The following is a 19220-nucleotide window of genomic DNA, read 5'->3' on the forward strand; positions in this document are numbered from 1 at the left end:
ATGGCAAATTTATCTTTCTCAATTTTAAAGAGAGAGATTGGGAATCTTTAACTTTCTAATATAAATCTGTTACAAATAGATACTGAAAAATTCACCCAGACAGCAAGAAACACAATCACAGATTCGTATGTGCGGTCTCACGCGCTGCTGTTGGTTCCCGACAGGTCTTTCTCTATAATAAATAAATCCTATTCGAGGAAATAAATAAAAGAACGATGGACACGGCTGAAATTGTGGATGGTGAACCGGGTAAGTAAAAATTAAGTGAACCGGTGACTTATTGACTCTTCCGACGAGACAGTGTACACACAATCTTTTGCGTCGTGATTAATTTATCGGATACTGCCACGGACAGTGTACGGCTTGTGAACATTTCATTTGTATGCGTACACTGGCTAATTTAAATATAAAGGAGCCTCGATGAAGACCGTATTTAACATTTACCGCCAGTTTGCTATTTAATTAATTGTATACGTGTATTGCAGCTATGGATACAAAGTATAGACGCAAATACGAAGCACATGTTTACACGCAAATTTATTTCGAGCAGAGAAAATGTTTGACATTTAGCTTTTCAAACATTTCTGTCGGTGCATATAGGATAAGATATCGCCAGCTACGGTAATTTTTTATATCAATAAAAATCATATAATTAAGCGTCGAAAAGACGACAAGAAAGCAAGCTTGCTCTATCGCGCCTGTAGATTTTTAATTTTTAGCATTGCGAGGAAGAAACTTTTTTTCGGATTGGATAGCGAAATATTATTTTCATTTGAACGTTAATTGCTTCAATATATATATAGAAAGGGTTTTATTTATAATATTATATTTTACATGATGAGTTATCAATAGTTTCACATGAATGAATGTACGGCTAATTAAAACAAATTAAATTCATTTATAAAATATATTTTTTTATTGAAATATATATTTATAAAATTTATTTCGCACCGACAAGCAGTGATGGCTCTTGAAGTTTCTTCTGAAAATTGAGACTGTACCGTTTCCGATAACCATTCCAGAATCATTTAGCTCCAATAATTGATTTGCGAGATCATTGATTAATTACAAAAATAAAACTAATAATAATAAAAACAAAAATAAAAAGCAGTTGTCAAATCCAAAAGACGCATAAATATATACCCTCTGCGGTTATATATTTTTTCGATGACGTATGTACATTGAAAGTAATAAATTTCAATCCTGAATAAAGTACAAAACCTTGTCCGTCGTTATTGAATTTATAAATATATGTGATTAACATTTAAATATACAAAAAAAATATTAAAACAGAAAAATATATATTTTTCCACTTATTTATTTCATAGAAAATGAGTAAAACTTAGAAATGAAAAATATCTTTGGATAAAAAGAATGTTTTTATAATTTTATTCTTATAATCTTGTATAAGAAATTCATAATTTTTTTTACAAAAATTACATTTTTATATCTACTATATCTATTATATTTTCCGTTATTATACTCATATCTTAAAAAAAAACGATTGATTTATGTCGATTTTTAAAAAATTAATGAAGAACGTTAAAGATCTAATCGCGATTTTACATTCCTAATGAGAGAGAGAAATGACTAATGAAATATAAATTTACATTTTATGAAATGTTGCTTGTTAGTTAACTTTTTATTTATTTATATTTATTCAAGATATGCCTAACACTGTATTCATACATAGTAGTATTGACTTTTTTCAACCTCGTAATCTCTTCTTTCATATTATTCAACTTTTTCCAAATTTTCTCTGATTCTTGAGAATTGGTGCTATCTTCTATATAGGATTCGAAATCCAGGATCTCCGCTGAGTTTCGTCCTCTGGAAATAATCCCGATGACGTTCTCTTTGACGTTCTCTTCAACGTTGTTCGTTACATTTTCTAGATTACCTATCTCTAAGCCAGATTTGAAAATAGAGGTATACAAATTTTCATATCCTCTTGCGAAGAATGCCGCGGTAACTGGTCCTTTGTGTTCCATCGTCCTGAGCACCTGTCGGCTGACAATGTCCCAGACATGAACCGCTGCATCGGTAGATCCGGACACCAGGGTGCGACAATCCACGGATACCGATAAAGCGGTCACATTTGACTTGTGAGCTCTGAGCACATTCTTCTGCTCCTCATCGCTTACTTTTATATGCTGCTCGATTCCGCGCGGTGGTTCGTGCAGATTGTGATAAAATATATCACCAGTCGTGCAGCCCACGAAGAGCTGGCTCTCACAGACATTCACAGCGACTGCTGTAAGCGGTACGTCGCAAACCAGCGTGACCAGAAGAGCTCCGCTGCCGAGCTCGTAGATGTTTGCTGTGCGATCCAGCGAGACTGTGTATAATCTCGCGCGAGCATCGCCATGACCAAAGCACAGATCTCTGATAGGCAGACTGTGGTTCGAGAAAGAATGCAGGGGAGAACAAGACTTGTTATTTAGCACGCTGTAAAGTGACCATACGAACAGCAGTCCGTCCTCACCGGCGCTTGCGAATAACGAACCGTCCTTCGTGGTGCTCAAACAAGTAACGGTTTGATAGTGCCTATTCAGAGTGTTAAGCAATTTACCGTTGCAAATCTGCCAGACGAACAGTTTCTCACCCACTGCAGTGATTATATAAGAACCATTTGGTGTGCAAGTAAGAGCGTTGACTTTGCCTGGTGTGGTCAGTCGAACGTTGGCCAAGGGTGATGGGTTATTCAACGGCCAAACGTGCAGACGATGTTTTGTGACATTGGCGCCTAACACATAGCTGTCGCCGACAAGTTGAAGAGTGCGGGGACCGAGCGCTGACGTATTTCTGAAAGTGGACAGCACAGAACCATTTCGAGGATCCCACACTGCAGCAACCCAGCTTTCCCCGGTGGAGTCACTCGTTAGAATTACTTCTTTTGCATCGGTTATTCGCGACATTTTTAAAATCTTGAAACATAAAAAATCGGTTCATTGTATGACAGGTTATACAATGTTACATATACAATAGATTATATATTAAATATCATACCACTATAGAGTGCTACGTCAGTTCCGAGGTTATAATTTTCTTATCAATGTGCAGTTTTCAATTTCGCTTTTCCTTCCTTAACAAATATTGATTTCTATTAGAAGCAATACAAATCTTACATTTTTGTTCACACTAGTAAACACGTGGGAAACATAAATAGGTTAGGTTAGGTTAGGTGTATTCTTCGAATATGTGTACAGTAGAATGTTTACCTGCATACTGTCACGCCATCAATCGCAAGCGTTTGGTAATTACAGTTTTTATGCTTCATGATTTTTTCTGTGGGGGAAAAAAAAAGAAAATATAATTATTATTGCACAAGACTGATAAACACTACTAACAAAGAGCGTAAATATGAGATAAAACTGCTGATATCGATAATACTGGAATCTATAAAAATAGATAGGCCTAGCAATTTAGAATTTACATTTTTTTTTACTACAATGTATTGAAATTTTATATTTTAAACAAAAAAATTGTGCAAAATATTGAAATATACATTTTAACATTCTAGATTATTTCTTTGAATAATAATAATGGATAATAAAATGGATAATAATGGATAATAATAAAATACATATATTCAATTGAAATGCGTATACAAACACGCAAATACGAAGAATTTCCTCTTTTGTTTGAACTGCGTTTCGTATTCCCTACCAGTACTGAAATGCTGTAGCAGAGAGAAGACTGAGAGTGGACATGCCCGCATTTTACGTGTTTCTCTGTGGGCTAGCGCCTCTATGTGCACAAAACGTGCACATTGAACTACGTAGCCAATGTCCACGAATTCGTAAATTTTACAAGTATGCATTACCGACACTTGTAGATATAGCACATATCGGAACCAAAAAGTCGTGGACGTAGCACGGAAGAGACCTAAAAGATCGTGGACATTACCTACGGAATTCGTGGACATTGGCTACGTAGTTCAATGTGCACGTTTTGTGTACATAGAGGCGCTAGCCCACAGAAACACGTAAAATGCGGGCATGTCCACTCTCAGTCTTCTCTCTGGTGTATGTAACGCGAACTATAGATTTCAGTGTTGACAGTGAATATTGGAATGCAGCCTTGGTAGTTTGAACATCTGAATTCGGAGTTTCGTATTTACTCCGTACGAGGTCTCTAAAAGTTCCGGACCTAGCCCGTCTTTCCGTCGACCCTAACAAGATTCTGATGAATAGATGTGAATAAAGTGACGTAACAATAACAGCGCTTTGACGTGAAATTTGGTCGTGTTATTATTTACAAATAACATTCGACAACTAGTGGGGTCACGGTTTACAGTTTGAAAGTTATGTTGCACTGTGATTTCACACAAATTATTTTCACTTAGCATCAGAATCATCAAGCACCAAATCATCTTTCCTTAAAGTGTCCTTGCTCATGGGATTTATCGACGATGAATTGCACGAAGTATCTCAGCTCTGTCACAATGTCGTTGAAGGAAGTCGCCTCATTTCTTGCGTACGGAGCATGGTCCGCGTCGAAATAACGTAAGGAAATTTTGTGTTGTATTTTCATTGCACTTTACTTCAAAATTGCTTTCCATCATTGTTTTTATTTGGTTTGTTCATCTTGCAGAAAAACATCGTTCAAACATCTTGTTGTGTGTATCCAGTTTAGAGAAGATTATCCTGCTTCGCCATTATTTATCGAGTTGAAGAGTAAAACTTTGTCTACAAAGTTACTTGATGGATTAACAGAGGTCTGTGAAAAAGAGTGCAAGGGTTTTTTAAACAAAGCACAGGTATCTACATTTAAATTTCTAACTGATTATTATATTTAAGATTTGTATTCTAAGACAACAAATCCTTACCTTTGCAGATTTTGCCAATTTTGAAACTTATTAGAAATTTTATTGAAGAGAATCCTCTGATCTGCTGCTATGAAGAAATAACAACATTGAAGAAACTTCTGGGAGACAAGGATGAATTAAAATTGAAACAGAAGAACTCTTCTATTAATTTAACGTTGCACCAGGGCTTGTATTATTTCAAGACCAAGCTTGAAGTGCCAGATAATTATCCTATCAGTTGTATGAAGTATGTTTTTTTCTGTAAAATTAACGTAAGAAATTAGAATCTAATTTTATTAATTTACATTGTTTATTGCAGTTTAAGTGATGTTGATACAAACTTTCCATCATTGTTTAAACGCTATCTAGTTGGACAAGGAAAAGAATTAGCAAGACAATGTGTCGAGCCACCATTAAGAAAGCAAGCACAACAAAAGCCATTTACACCATCACTGTCATTAAACACAGTTGCTTCCTTTCTAATAAAGTAATTTTTATCCTTACACAAGTATACACTTAGCTGCTATATTGTTTTTAATTTTATGATGTTTTGATTTTTGCAGATCCATAAAAGCTTTTCCACAAGAACCTTGCCAATATTGCAAAATGATATGTCTGCCAGCAAATCCAGAAGAGGTTGTAAACGACGAAAATGCGGATTTCCACGCCGAAAGGCTTTACTGTGGTCATCTTTTCCATTTAAAATGTTTCGTGACATACATGAAGACTCCCCCGTTCCATGGTAAACAAAGATTTTTATTTAAATATTAAATTACACTACATAGAAAGATTTAGAAGAAGAACTTTATTTATCCTTTTTGTTTAAGGGGGTAAGAAATGTCCAAGTTGCGGTCAACGCGTCTACCATGACAAATGGGGATTAACTGATAAACTTGCAGAAACTCGTTGGGCTCATCAACAGGCACGAGCGAGAGAATTAGCGGAGGTTGAAGATTTCTTCAACTAAAATCCCATATCAAGCAAGCTTTTGCAGTAAGTTTCTTATGATAAAACTTACTGAAAGTACGACGACGGTGGAAAGTTTGCTGTATAAAATATGGCAACTGACATTTTGAGTGAAAGTAAAATGCAAAACAAGAATGAAAGGAAAGGATTCTACTTTTAGAATGAAAATATTTTCCGTGAAGAATGTATCATACGTATGTTAAGGAAGAAGGCAAACAATAAAATTGTCAAGAAAAATATCTTTTTAAGATATACTTAGGAAAATACTTTTGTATCTATTTTCAAACATAAAAATGTCAGTTATCAATTTTATTTTTAAATTGAGAACCCAATGAATCGAGAAATCGATTATAGCAAAGACTAGAAATGGGCATTGATTAGTAGATTTAAATAGTTGATAAAAAGAATTTTATAACTGCTTAAGATTACATTACTTCTCTCTATATCTTTAAATTATTTTATTTAAAAGTAGTATTTACGTATGTAATCTTGATTTGATTACTCCTTCCTATTTTGTATAACAGCGATAACTCAGGATAATTTGTCAGTTATAATATTTTATAGCATTGTATTTCCATAGTTCTTAGAGAGTCGATATTTTGAAAATATTTTCTTATCAGATTTGATATACATTTCTTAAAAAAACTATTAGCTTTAAGTGATGCAATCAAAGATACGAAATAATTTAATAAAAATATGCGACTGGAGAATGGCTTGAAAAAGAGACGACTATAAAAGTGTTATTATAATGAATAACATATAACTTATTTAAAAGTACATGACTAAATCACAATTAAGATAAAAGAAAAGTTTATTTCTTAGATAAATAACGATCAAAAATAAATTGTGCATTTTTTAAATAACTCTACCTCGCTATATTGTTGCAATATAAAAAAAATTCTTTTCAACTTTATATATTTTAATTATTAATGAACAAAAGGTTCATCGATGATATACACAATAATGCACAAATGTCACAAGAAATCTAGGGCCAAGTGTAATAATAAGCAGAAGTAGATAAATTTGAAAAAGAGACTATCAATCTTTAAAGCATTTTTTAAAGGCGTCTGCTTTTTACATAAATATGTATATATTTTTATGCATATAAGTTTTCTAAGGTGAATAGTCATCCCATGGCGATATCAATATCCTATCACGTACGTTGACGCAAAAGTAAGAGCTAACACTGAATGATTTATATAATTATGGTAACAACCTGCAAAAATGTTCTCGGAATATGATGGTCGGTATGGGTGCAGTCTCGTATGCACGAATAGTAGTGACCGTATTCGTGACGTATTGATCCTCGGTACCGGCTATAGTGATGCTCTCTCCGTCTCCCTTTCTCTCTTTCCCTGGGGCTGCTGGCCTCTTGTGCGGGCACATTTTCGTTTGTTCTGCCACGTTTACTTTGCCGCCCTTCACCCGATGGCTGGTGTTCCTTACGCGTGTGTCCATCATGGACGTAACACCTCTAGTCGCATATGGTGTTAGGCCGAGTGAGAAAGAGAAAAGGAGATATATGTGCGGTATGCGATGACCGATGAGCCATTATATGACACTGTTTCTCTGCGATTTTAATCAGCCACGATTGTTTAACGACTGAAAATAAAAAAATACGTATTAGTTTTGTACACGTGTCTTAATGCAAAATAATTTAAGGGTTGAAAAGCGACTCCTTGGGATTAACTCGATTTATTTAATCAAATATTGACGAAATCACAATAAGATTTATGAAAGAAAGAATTCAAATAAAAAGCTTAAAAATATTTACGATATTCTGTCGTAGAAAAAACATCCATTTTTTTAAGAATTAAAAGATTTGCCAAGTGCCATGTCAAGAGATATAATTCATCAGTATTTTGCCATGTTGAATCCTGAATTATTTCCTTGAACATACAAACAAACAAACAATGAAATCCTCCATCTCGTGACTCTCTATTAATAATAATAACACTGTTCATGAAGTTCAGCTCTCGCTAAACGAAATCATTACTCTGAATTTTTGCACGAAGGGCTTTATGAATAGCAATTATTTTTTTTATTATTCAGAAAAGAAGCGGTAAATAGTAGTCGATTATTTCCCTCGATATTTGCAAGGCGTATAATAAATGGAACTCGCGTAAATGTATCAGTTCCGAGGGGCGATCGACTCAATTTTTCTCTCGCCGCATGTTCGCATTTAGTTCTGGGAGACAGCCGGGCAGACTAATTCCTAGTTATCGATTCCACGCATACGTGCAAGCGTACGTTCGTGTCGCACTCATGTAGGGCGGACTCTCACGGACTGTTCCTTACACCTGACCGAAAACGCATTACGAGAAATCTGGTTTATTTTTCGTGGTGGTCTCGTGATGCCACCGGCACGGCATTCGTTTGGCAAACCGATGGCAAGAGCGAGGTACATCGGCGTTGTCTGCGCTGGGTGAATTCCGGGTCGATTTCTGGGTCGATGGACAGAGATGCAAATTTGCACGTATCTCACGTGCAATTTCATTATTGCAGCGGTATTATTAATCCACAATTGCGCTCGCATTAAGGTCGATTCCGGCCGTGTACGTGTTTGACTGTTCGTCGACCACGGGTTTTGCGAGCAATCGCGAGGGGTTTCTTCGGTGTATACACCTGGAGTCGTTCACACCGATTTATCTCGCGCTAAAAATAGCCCGGCGTTTCTTTTCCACGCAGCCAACGATATATTAATATAACGTATAATACACTAATATCAACATTCTGAAGATTTACAATAATTTACAATAAATTTACGTCAAACGTCTTTTCACCGTTATTACGAATATGTTGAGATCGTGAAGAGAGAATATTTGGCCGAACAAATGCGGAATATCTCTTATTTCGGTTACAATGAAATTTGCAGCGTTATTTTTTTTTAGAAAATATTAATGGCTTAATAACAATACGATCGATTTGAATGAATATTTGAAACGAAAGCAATATCTACGAGTGTGAGAAGACTAATCGAACAGCTTTACCGCTTGTATAACCAAAATCGAGGATGAGCGGGCGACATAGAAATTTCACGGATCGTCCTTGCGCGACGAGGATAATGTGCCTCCCGGTTCCTGGTATGCGAAGCAAGTCGGCGTGTTATAACACACGATACGACTATAATTGCACGTGGGGCAGCTTCGTCGTAACGCTTCGTGGATCGATAGTCGGGAAATGGCCGGAAGCCAAGTCCGACGACGACGTCGTTTCGAGTTTTGCCGTTGTCACGATGCGCGGGGGGGCTAAACTCCTTCGGTCGCGGGTGTCCCACTTCTGTATCAGTAACCCCAGACGCATAGTCTCCTCCCCCCTTCCACCCCGCGGCCGTCCCTTGTCCTGTGGTCCCGATCTGTTTTCCAGGTTGTCGAAACGCGGACCAGTTCGGCACCGATGTCGGAAGGCACACACATCTCGCTACTGCAACGGAAATTAAATCGTTCACGTGTGTTCCGTAACATGCGTTCTCGTACCTTTCTTTCAGATTTTTGTTTCATCAGAGATGTTGCGCCCGTCGGCATCCGAGCGAATCACTTTGATTGATTCTTGAAAAATAAATAAATTGATTTTTCCGACAGTGCACTTTGAAGGGGAACTTGTTAATTGATATATCGGAATCGTCGAGACGTACGAATTGTTGATTTCTAAACAGAAAAATCGTTATTTTTACAAAATTAATGTTTATTGTAACACGCACGACGTGTATACGTTTACCGTAAAAGCTGAAAATTTATGCAATTTTATTATCACTTCTGACAATGCGGGTACATATAAGCCGCGACAGAACATGACTTTTTCCCGATTAAAGCGTATGTGCTGTCGGATGACTTTGCGAACAATAATTATCAGCCCAAGTAGTTTATATCGCAAATTAAAAGCTTGTGTCGGCTTATCACAAATACATGCGGACATCTTGAGCGTAAAAAATGGCAGAGAAGACAAGGTCGTGCACTACAACGTTTCTTGCATCACCAATCGAGAAGTCAATGGCCGTAAAAGAGATGAGGAAAAAAATGACGCGCGTGCCACTCCAAAGGTATTCCACAGAGAACATCCCTTATTTTTGGAAGATCGGGCGACATGAGGATTCACGCATTCCTTTCAGCGCGAACAACGGTCTTCATCGTGTCCGAAGGACGTGTCATCTCAGAATAGCGGCAGCGGGTTCCGTAAATGATGCGTGAAGGCAGCTGTCCTTCTTCGAACTCTGCGTCCTCAAGCATGACAATCTATTTTTATTCACTTTTGCGACGAATTCAGAAGGACATGGAATATTAAAATTAAAATCGAAAGAAAGGGACGGAAAACGATAAAATAAAAACATCGATAACTCGTATAATTCGCTGCAATCCAACTCAAAACATTTGCCGCTCATTCCACAGCCCCCCTGCGAAACGTCCGAATTCGCCGGTTGGAAAACGGAAAGCGCCTCCGCTTCTTCACGAAAACGGGAATTCTTATCTGAGTTCCTCATGCGCGAAGTGCATGATCATCATCAATCATGAATAGCGGAGCCGTGCGCAAGAGGGAAACGAAGGGGCATAAAAGAGGGAGAAGGAAGGCCCGCGTATAGGTCGCGGGGTCCCGCAACAACAAGTTGCAGCCACCTGGCGAGGGTGATGCCGGCCACCCAGTGGCCCCTCCAGGTGCTGTCTCTGCGAAACCCCCTGCTTCGCACTGCGTGTGCCTGCTGGCCGATGATGACGCCGACGCCGCCGCAATGTGGAGCGGGAACTAAACAGCGTGAAGACAGTACGTACGTGCGATGAGCCGTTGTCTCAAAGAGCAAGATGTGCCACATCGCATTTGTACGGGGACAAACGCGCGAATACGACGATACATCCTGAAATCGATACGCACATCTGCCGCAGAGAGCGAGAGAGAGAGTCTATTGACTCAGGGGACAGGGCCAGCACGGTCCCATGTGAATTCTGGAAACCAGAAATTAGCCGGAAAATCCATTCGGCCACGATTTCGACCGCAATCGTCAATATTTATTGTGTGCGATATACTCACATGTTTTCCTTCAATCTTGAACGTTAGACAAATTTCGACATCTCATCATTTTTAACTCAAAGTATTTTAATTAATCTAAAATTGAAATTGGAAAATTTTAGCATTACATCGTGTGGCGTTTCGATGAAAATATAAACAGTATGTAATATTAGTGAACTTGTTTTTTAATTTGTACATGAACATTTAAAGAAGCTATTATTTAGTTTATAATTGAGTGAATTGTTTTTCATATGAGAAGTCTAATGTTTAAGAAAAATATTGCATATATGCTTGCTGGCAATGTTTCACAAAGTCTTTCAATTTTCAGTTAAAAAGAACAGCCTTGTCAGTTTGGAAAGCACTTAGCAAGCATCGATTTTTGTACGCGTAACAAGAGCCTTGCCAAAAATGTGCGAAACAATAAAAGAAAATTGTCGGTAATTGTAGGTCGATTCGACGGACCGCAAAGCACATTGATATGTCGAATAAGATGTGATTATCAGATGCAGATAATAATTTTATCATCGAATTATTCGTGTCACGAAGTAATATGCACATAAAAATATCGTGCAGCGGATCTTTAAGTAAAAATAGCATGATGTAAAATTGTTCTTTTATTAATTTCAGCGTATCGCGTGGTTTGTTGAAAATATATTGCAGATTTTTAGATATCGAATTACCTGCAAAAATGACATAAACAGAGACGTTCTACATTCATCGTAGCGGCACGTGGACTCGCGTCACCGTTGAAATGCAGCTGTATTGCATTTTCCACTCGGCGCTCTGTTGCCTCGCGCGCTTACACGGGGTTGCTATAGTTTCAGAAAATCCTATCGGTGCACCTATATGCATATTCACGCGATGTGATAAAAATGAAAAGAAGAACTTTCCCGCAAACTCTGAACTCGATATTGGCGCGGCATATATTACTCCTTATTACCCGCATATGCGCGCATTATTTATTTAGAAAAAAAGAAAAAAAACTGCACACTGCTATCGTTAAATGTATCCGTGAGCAAACATGTACAAACTAGTTGATCCAAAAATCTAGATTAAATAATGAATAATTTTAGAAAAAGTAATACATCAATTTTTAAGCAGCTTTTCAATTTGGCAAGCAATTTGTATAATATCGAAGATTGTACATTTCTTTTGAGCAATATGCTCGGCATGTAGAACGAGGCAATGCATATTTCAAGAAACTAAAAGCAACCGATAAATCAAAGGGAATTTCTTCCGCAGGACCTCGCCTCTTCCGCACGTTTTTCCAGTACTTTAACGTATTTGTGTATGTGTGTGTCTCGTCCGAGTTCGACTACTGTAATATTTCTATAACACTTTATAACATGGCCAAATTTGCACGTAGCGCATAAACGTAGATTTATATTTGCAATATATATAATACTTTTACAGCGATTGATCCTCACGGTTCTTATGCATGGAATGTTGCGCTTTTAATTCTGAACTGAAGATTTATATTTTCTAAAAGAGATCGATATATAAAAGTTTAACATATTTAAGATAAACAGACAAATATTGTATGTAAAAAAATTGTGTCTTATATCGCAAATTACGATTGTGAATTACATGTAAATTAGACACATTCTTCTCAAACTGTTCTATGCATTTCTGCATTCCTAAATTTGTTGAGGATGCAATGTATAAAATTTCTTCTGGACATATATAACCAGAAAAATATTGTAAATCATTGTTAAACTTCAAAGAAGGAAACGGCGAGGAAGGAAGAAGCGCATGAACTTTGAGATTTCTCAGCCGAGCTTTCGCAAAATTGCAAAGTCGAAGAGCGCCGGGAGGCGCAAAATAGGACACCCGGTATATCCGCACCGGGGGTAAGGCGTGCGGCACAGGTCGCAGGGTGCCGTGTTTCAGACGCCGCGTTGCGGCCATCGATTTCGCGCCCAGGCCGATGGCATCGACGGGGCGCTCCTCCGCGGGACCATCGCGACGTCGTCGTCGCGAGCGTCGCGGCGGCGCTGCTACCACCTCCACCGTCGCCGCCGTCGCTTGGAGAGCGAGAGAGCGAGGAGAACCATTCTACCTTAGCCGGCCGCTCGCTCGCAGCTCCGCCGACTAACGGCGTCGTCGCCGTTCCGCTCAACGCACGCCGACGCCGACGCCGCCTGCGCGCGAGGCCGCGCCGACACGGGCGGACGGGCAGACACACACTTACGGCAGTCGAGGGCAGTCGTGAGGCTGCCTGTCGTGCGTGGTGCTGCTTAGTAGCTGGCCGTGTGCTAGAGAGCTTTGCCACTGCTGCTCGTGCTGCTGGCCCGCTGGCAGCCGGCGCGAAGGCGCGTTACCCCCTAAGTCAGTGGAGCGAGAGAGCCGCGGCAGTGCGTGAGCGAGAGTTCACGGTGACGGATCGGTCTGCTCTTCTGCGACAGCAGAAACGGAGCACGCCGTGAAGGGAGAAAGAGAGAGAGAGAGAGAGAGAGAGTGGAGACCTTCTTGCATGGAGACTCTAGCTGAAGGGGTTGAATTATCTATCGTGCAACCGTCGTGAAAGGGTTGCAAACGCAACTCCAGCGAGACACTAACTGAATTGTAGAATGCGAGAAAAGGAGTGAAGTCCTTTGAAAAAAAACAAAAAAAAAAACGATTAATCCGTTAAAGTACTGAGTGTCTGTCCGCCAACTTGCGCTGATACTACTATCGCGTACGTAGAGCGGAGTGCGGTATTGCTCGATGCGCTGGTGCACCACCAGCTGCAGCTGCCACCGCCGCTACTACCGCCTCTACGGTGCTACCACTACCGCCGGTGCTGCCTAACGTCGCTGTTGCCGCCGCCGCCGCCGCCGCCGCCGCCGCCACCACCGCCGCCGCCGCCGCTGTCGCCGCCGCCGCCGCCGCCGCCGCCGCCGCCACCGCCGCCGCTGCTGCCGCTAGCAAAGCCTTGCAGAGGTGTCCACCTCGTGGTAGCCGACACTTCCTACCGGACGGTGGTAGTGTCCAGGCGCGCCGGACGACGCACGAGCTGCAGTCAGTCAGTCGTTCGTTTTTCGGACAGAAAGGGTGGAGGAAGAACGTGTCGATGGCGCTTGGTGGTCGTTCCCCGTCGTGCAAGCAGGGGCCATCGTCAAGTTCCGGGTAGAGAGAAAGCGAGGGGACAAAGACGCTCGGAAGCGAAAGGGTGCGGAAAGGGACAGAGGCACGGTCGAACCCTTCTTTCCTTCCGCGCTCGACGCGTGTCATCGTTAATACACAGCGCGCGCTTTCGTTTAGAGGGCTTCTTCCCTCCGTCGCGGCGGATATAATACGCGGATTCCTCGAGGCCTTCACCCTCGGTGGCGCGTCACGCGTCACGGTGCTTACGCGAGACTCCGGAGCGTGTGTCACGTGAAAGGAGCAACGCGCGTCAGGGTCGTCGTCCTGATAGCACAAATCCGGAGGGAAGAAAAGAAAAACGGAGCGGCGGAAACGGACTATCTTGCCGCATCCAAGTCGTTCGCACTTACGCGGAAATCATTCCTCGGCGCAGTGACGGTGATTAGCCGCGAACACGATCGGGAGACCGGAGAGACCGGAGAGCAGCGGCGCTGAGGAAAGCCGAAGGGAGTCAGTGGTTGATCGTTCGTTCGGTTGGTTGGTGCTGCGTGCGCCCGCAGTGACTAGTGGTGGCTCGGCTCGGGCGGTCCAGGTCGCGGTAATGCCTCGCAGCAGCGATCGTGTCGCCAGGTCGCACGGTGTCGCAGGCAGGGTGAGAGACTGGGCCGCCGCAGGTAGTACTGGCGCGGGTGTAGCCGCGGGCACCGCGGACAGGATACGTTGACGAGCGCAGCCGACCCCGGTGGCACGTTGCTGGCCGCCGTCGTCGTCGCTGCACCCGCAGGCCATGTATCGAGACGAGCCGGCGATCGACCGTGCCGGCGGCGGCGGCAACCGCAGTGCCGGCGAACCGCGCCGGGCGAGATCGCCGCGTCGACGTCGCGCATCGGCGGCCGCCGACCTGCCCGAGGACGCCGACGGCGAGGAGGAGCCCTACGGGGAAGTGGAAGAGGCCTACGTCGTCCTCGACGTGCAACCCCGACGACCGTCCGACGACTCCGCGACGAGGGTGTGCTGCAACGACGACTCCTGCTGCTGTCGCGCCGCCCAGAAGAGGCCGGGCAGGAGACGGCGCGGCTCGGGAAATGCGCTCAGGATACTCTTCGTCGCCGCCGCCGCTGCCTTTTTCGCGCTTGCCGTCTCACCAGGTATGAAACGATACTGTCGACTCACGATACTACACTAGCCTCTGTGCAAGACCAAGATTAACATTAAGAGAGAGAGAGAGAGAGAGAGTGGAATAGCTTAAGATGCTTTGATTTGACAGGAGAAAGTTTTATACTACTCGCGCGAGAAGGATAAGACTTGGCAATTTTACAGCCTTATTAGATACACGTCTTCCGCGAGAGAAAATTTGTTATTAATGTAGATTTCGAGAAAAAGTGAAAACCGATGGAGAACCAAAGTATTAATTTTCCCAAATCGTTACAAAATGATTACAGTAGAACATCATTGTAATTTTACAAATTCACAAATTGACGAATCTTATTTTTCTTCATGATGTCATAATGAAACAATTCACTCAATGTTATATTTAATTCCTAACAAATTCTGGACGAACATTTCTCTCAATTTTTGTTTCTATATTATTGCGCCACTGAATAGATTTTCTTTTCCCTATTGACAATTCAAAGAAAAAGTTATCTCTGGTTTCGGTCGAATGTATGATTTAATTTAAGTACGTTCAATTGAATAAATTTGCATTTTATTACTTCTTTCTTATTTTCCGCGCACCAAGATACATTTCTATGTTAAAAAATGGACAATGAGAGATTTTCAACATCTCTTCTTGCAGTTCGAAGAAGACGTTTACCCCTGGTTTCAGTCGAATATTTGACTAATTCAAAGACAATTGTGTACATTCGCTTTTTCCTTCTTCATTGTTTTCTATTTTGTTTTCCATTTCTGCGCGCACCAGGATTCATTTGTATGTTAAAAAATTGAAAGATTATCGGCGTCTCGTTTTGCAATAGCACTCAGCTGTGCATTTTAGAAAGAAGATTTGTAAGAAAATAATAAACTTAAGTACTTTTGTTCTTTATCAGTACAAAGAGTCTCCGACATTAACGAACCTGTACTTTTATTATTCCCGATAGGACCATTATTCACGCATTAGCCGGTTGGGTGTGTCGCCCGCTCGATTTTTCAGAGGTACCCCAACAATGTGGGAGTAATCTTTAAAGCCGATTTCTACCAACGTTCGGCTTGCGAAACCAAATTGAATTGAATCAGGACTTTGTTTGTATATCTCGCGCGATCGAACGGCGGTGGATTAATCTACGATCGATTCGCCCCGAACGATCGAAAAATAATCCGGGAATACGGGGGGGTACATGCGCGGCTTGATTTCCATGAAAATCTACGACGATACGATCACCCCGAGAGGCCATATATCAGCTACACTTCGCGCTGGATTCAACAAAAGAGCCCAAGAGAACCTCGGTCGGCTCGCCCGAAATGCGAAGGATAAACAGGGCGGCCTTTTATCGAAGAAACAAGACAAATATCCGCGGCACGCCGCGCTGTACGTCTGCAACGTGTCCACGCGCGGTATGCAGATACGTGTATTATTAAAGCACCGATGGGTATTCCCGAGGTTCATCCGTTTCCTCCACCGAGAGACCCCTTCACGCGTCCATATATCGGAATAGGCCGCGCCGTGCTTGAGATATCGACGCGATCACTAATCGAGGGAGCGAGATATTCACTTGAAATAATTTCTGTCATTTCACGAACGTAGGAATTGTGATAAAAGGGATAGAAATTAATAAAAATATTTTTTTTACGGTCAAATATACCTTCGCGAATATCCAGATTCCGGAGCCGTATTATTTCTAGTCCATTCTTGATCCTGAGGCGAGCAGATAAGCGACTATCGCGTGACGCATTGCGTCAAAATTCAATTGTGCTAGTGAAACTGTGACGTAAAGGGTACCTCAATTTCCGTTCGGCGACGAGACGAAGAGTTGAATAATCTACACGATCAAAGCGTTAAAAAAGGTCTACTGCTTTTAAATATGATTAAATTTCGGCGACGTAGTTTCTACACTAAAGTAATTATACCGATAAAGCGCATTGTAATTTCTGTTTAATGGATGGAAACTACACGTCAACTTTATTTTTCATCGCTTATTTTCTTAATAATACAGCGATAATAATCATTCTGCAGAATCGCATAGAAAATTATGAAAATATTGGAATATTGGAATATAAGGAAAGATCAGTTGAAAATATTTTGCACACAATCGGGAAAGAATATTGAAATCAAACGTAAACCTATTATAATATTTATGTTGTATAAGCATATAAAACTCAAACGATATTTATGAATTATATAAATCTCAATAGATACTTAATATTACTTAGAAAGCGCGTCGAAATGAACTGTTATGAAGAAAGGGACTGTTTCTTTTGCACTTTCCGCAAAGATTGATATTAATCGTCATTGCATTCGATTGTTAAATCGTCATGTCGCAGCTATGAAATATATTGAGGCGGTAGCCGCCTCACACACAATACGTGCCATATTTATTGGCTATAAATTATAGTTAGCCTGTAATTTGCCACCCGTGAGCGTAATGATGCAACGTCATATAAATCATGAGACATACGCTCAGTCTCGGCGAAGTCGCGCTCTGCCGAAGTCATTTGCACTTTATAATAATTCATAATTGGCAATTCAGGAACTATAGTACGGATTAATGCCGGACAATATCGTACACATAGCAAACACGCTTAATAAGTCATTCTCACTTGATTATTGCAGTGAATGATCCATTACACATTCTTTATTTAAATACTTAATAAGATTTCCCAAATAAAATAAGCAGTGAGTAAAATCTATTTTAATTGGGCTCATAATCGATGCCTCTCACTTTCCATCTTGTTTACCAAAGGTTGACAGAAGACGAAACAAAAAGTCGAGGTAATCGATCCGATTAAAGCCCGATAAACAATTTATTTTTCCGCTTGAAAGCCGCCGGGGTGATTCTTTACAGTTGAGGAGCGCGCCGCGTTCATACAATCTCGCTAATTAGATGAGAGTTTTCGCGCAGATCACTCGTGTGAGACCGAGCGTGCGTCCCTCTCCCCCGCGGTTCGATCGTTAATTATGCCCGCTGCATCCATCGCCCCTATCGCGTCGCGCGCTCTTCTATTTATCCCGACGACGCATAAATATCCTCGCGAGACGGCAATCAAAGGGGACTGCGGAGCAATCTCGCAAGGGCGACGCACATTACTCCTACCTGATGCGCCATTAAAACGTCGTCGGTGCACTTAAAACGTGAGTAAGAACTCTCCTCGTCTCTGTAACACCGGCGTGTCTTTCTCGTCCCTTCTGCTTCTCCCTTTCTCTCTCTCTCTCTCCCTCTCTCTCCTTCTCTTTCTGTCTCTCGAGTCTGTCCCCCTTACGAATCCGCGGTCCGCTCGCTCGCTCGCTCGCTCGCTCGCTCGCCTGATCCGCTCCGAAACGTGGCGTGTGGCCCGTAGACATCGTTGAGCCGCACCCACGCACGCTATTTATCTCGTCGTCTGCCGAAGCCGAGTGCCAAGAGAGTATTTTTTCGCATGTCGCCTCTCGGCTCTCTTTCTGTCCCTCGTTCCGGTTAACGCGGTCTGGGACCCCGGACCCCCTGGTCGCTCTCCTACGCCTGGCGCTCTATCGCTCTTGCTCCTTTTCACTCTCAGCGCGCGTCGCCTCGTTCCGTTACGAGGAAGCACAAGTGACGGGCCACGCGACGGAATCGTATCGAAGAACAGGACCGATGGTGCCACTTCTTAAATTTAGATGCTTTCTAAGAGCTATCGAGCTCCATCGACTGGCTGCTTGGTTGGCTAAGTAGAGATTGTACAATTGTGTGAGCGAGAAAAGAAGAGATAGATCGGACGTTGCAATAAAAACTAAAGTTCGATTAAACAAAAATTAAATATGCGTTTCCTTTTTTTTTCGAATTTTGGCAAATAAATAAACATTTTTGATTCGTTTAATTAAAGAGATTAAAGGCAGCCGAGTTGAAGAACCGGGAAAGTAATTTGCACCATCGTTGTCATTTTATCCCAAAAATATTATGTGATCGCGAATCGCGTAAATTAGTGTCGTTGCTACGAAAGAAACCGTCGTTTCTTCATATATTTTTTCGCAAACTTATTTACGAGGGAAATCTAAAATAACACGAGCCGCATGTAGCGAAGAAATGCCACGATTACGCAATTAATGATTTCGCGAAGTCATTTGTCTTTTCTAAGTGCCTCTTCCTTCTGAAACGAGCAAACGTTGCAACGCTAAGGTGATCGTACAATAATCGCGACCGCCGAGAAAAGTTCCGGTTCGTAAAACTGCATCTCTCGCGATTTTACATTCTGGAAAAAGACGCCAACA

At 41.5% G+C, this 19220-nt stretch overlaps 3 protein-coding genes and 1 long non-coding RNA gene across 11 annotated transcripts in view; 2 read left to right on the plus strand and 2 right to left on the minus strand.

The window, feature by feature from the left end:
- Positions 1 to 893: 893 nt before the first annotated feature.
- LOC105668853 (WD repeat-containing protein 18) lies at positions 894 to 3713 on the minus strand. Of its 4 annotated transcripts, none has more exons than XM_067350329.1 (4): positions 3616 to 3713; positions 3222 to 3288; positions 3010 to 3085; positions 894 to 2927 (listed from the first exon to the last, which is right to left on the minus strand). In XM_067350329.1, the coding sequence occupies exon 4, from the start codon at positions 2916 to 2918 to the stop codon at positions 1647 to 1649; it is 1272 nt and encodes a 423-aa protein (XP_067206430.1). In that variant the 5' UTR covers positions 2919 to 2927; positions 3010 to 3085; positions 3222 to 3288; positions 3616 to 3713; the 3' UTR covers positions 894 to 1646. The 4 variants fall into 4 exon arrangements, with proteins under 4 accessions (XP_067206430.1, XP_067206432.1, XP_067206434.1 ...); XM_067350331.1 differs by having other exon boundaries at positions 3010 to 3103; XM_067350333.1 differs by lacking the exon at positions 3616 to 3713 and adding an exon at positions 3587 to 3603.
- Positions 3714 to 4023: 310 nt separating this feature from the next.
- On the plus strand, positions 4024 to 7545 carry LOC105668852 (uncharacterized). Its single transcript, XM_012361471.2, has 6 exons — positions 4024 to 4508; positions 4597 to 4762; positions 4840 to 5057; positions 5130 to 5297; positions 5374 to 5552; positions 5638 to 7545. The coding sequence occupies exons 1-6, from the start codon at positions 4399 to 4401 to the stop codon at positions 5775 to 5777; spliced, it is 981 nt and encodes a 326-aa protein (XP_012216894.1). The 5' UTR covers positions 4024 to 4398; the 3' UTR covers positions 5778 to 7545.
- LOC105668902 (uncharacterized) lies at positions 6993 to 10348 on the minus strand. Its single transcript, XR_010888721.1, has 2 exons — positions 8767 to 10348; positions 6993 to 7665 (listed from the first exon to the last, which is right to left on the minus strand). It is a non-coding gene; the product is annotated as an uncharacterized lncRNA (long non-coding RNA).
- A 2518-nt stretch (positions 10349 to 12866) lies between these two features.
- LOC105668890 (protein kinase C-binding protein NELL1-like) overlaps positions 12867 to 19220 on the plus strand; it is a 69641-nt gene continuing 63287 nt past the window's right edge. For all 5 annotated transcript variants that reach the window (XM_012361542.2, XM_012361543.2, XM_012361544.2 and 2 more), the window contains exon 1: positions 12867 to 14988. In XM_012361542.2, coding sequence (XP_012216965.2) covers positions 14628 to 14988 — 361 coding nt within the window. In that variant the 5' untranslated portion in view covers positions 12867 to 14627. The remainder of the gene's footprint in view (positions 14989 to 19220) is intronic.

The sequence above is a fragment of the Linepithema humile genome, chromosome 2, assembly GCF_040581485.1.
Source record: "Linepithema humile isolate Giens D197 chromosome 2, Lhum_UNIL_v1.0, whole genome shotgun sequence".
In the NCBI taxonomy this organism is placed as follows: Eukaryota; Metazoa; Arthropoda; class Insecta; order Hymenoptera; family Formicidae; genus Linepithema; species Linepithema humile.

Coding starts and splice junctions, on each gene's coding strand:
- LOC105668853 (XM_067350329.1), bottom strand. CDS start 2,918: ATGTCGCGAATAACCGATGCAAAAGAAGTAATTCTAACGAGTGACTCC.
- LOC105668852 (XM_012361471.2), top strand. CDS start 4,399: ATGGGATTTATCGACGATGAATTGCACGAAGTATCTCAGCTCTGTCAC. Junction 4,763..4,839: donor GTTTTTTAAACAAAGCACAG/GTATCTACATTT, acceptor TTACCTTTGCAG/ATTTTGCCAATTTTGAAACT. Junction 5,058..5,129: donor TATCCTATCAGTTGTATGAA/GTATGTTTTTTT, acceptor TGTTTATTGCAG/TTTAAGTGATGTTGATACAA.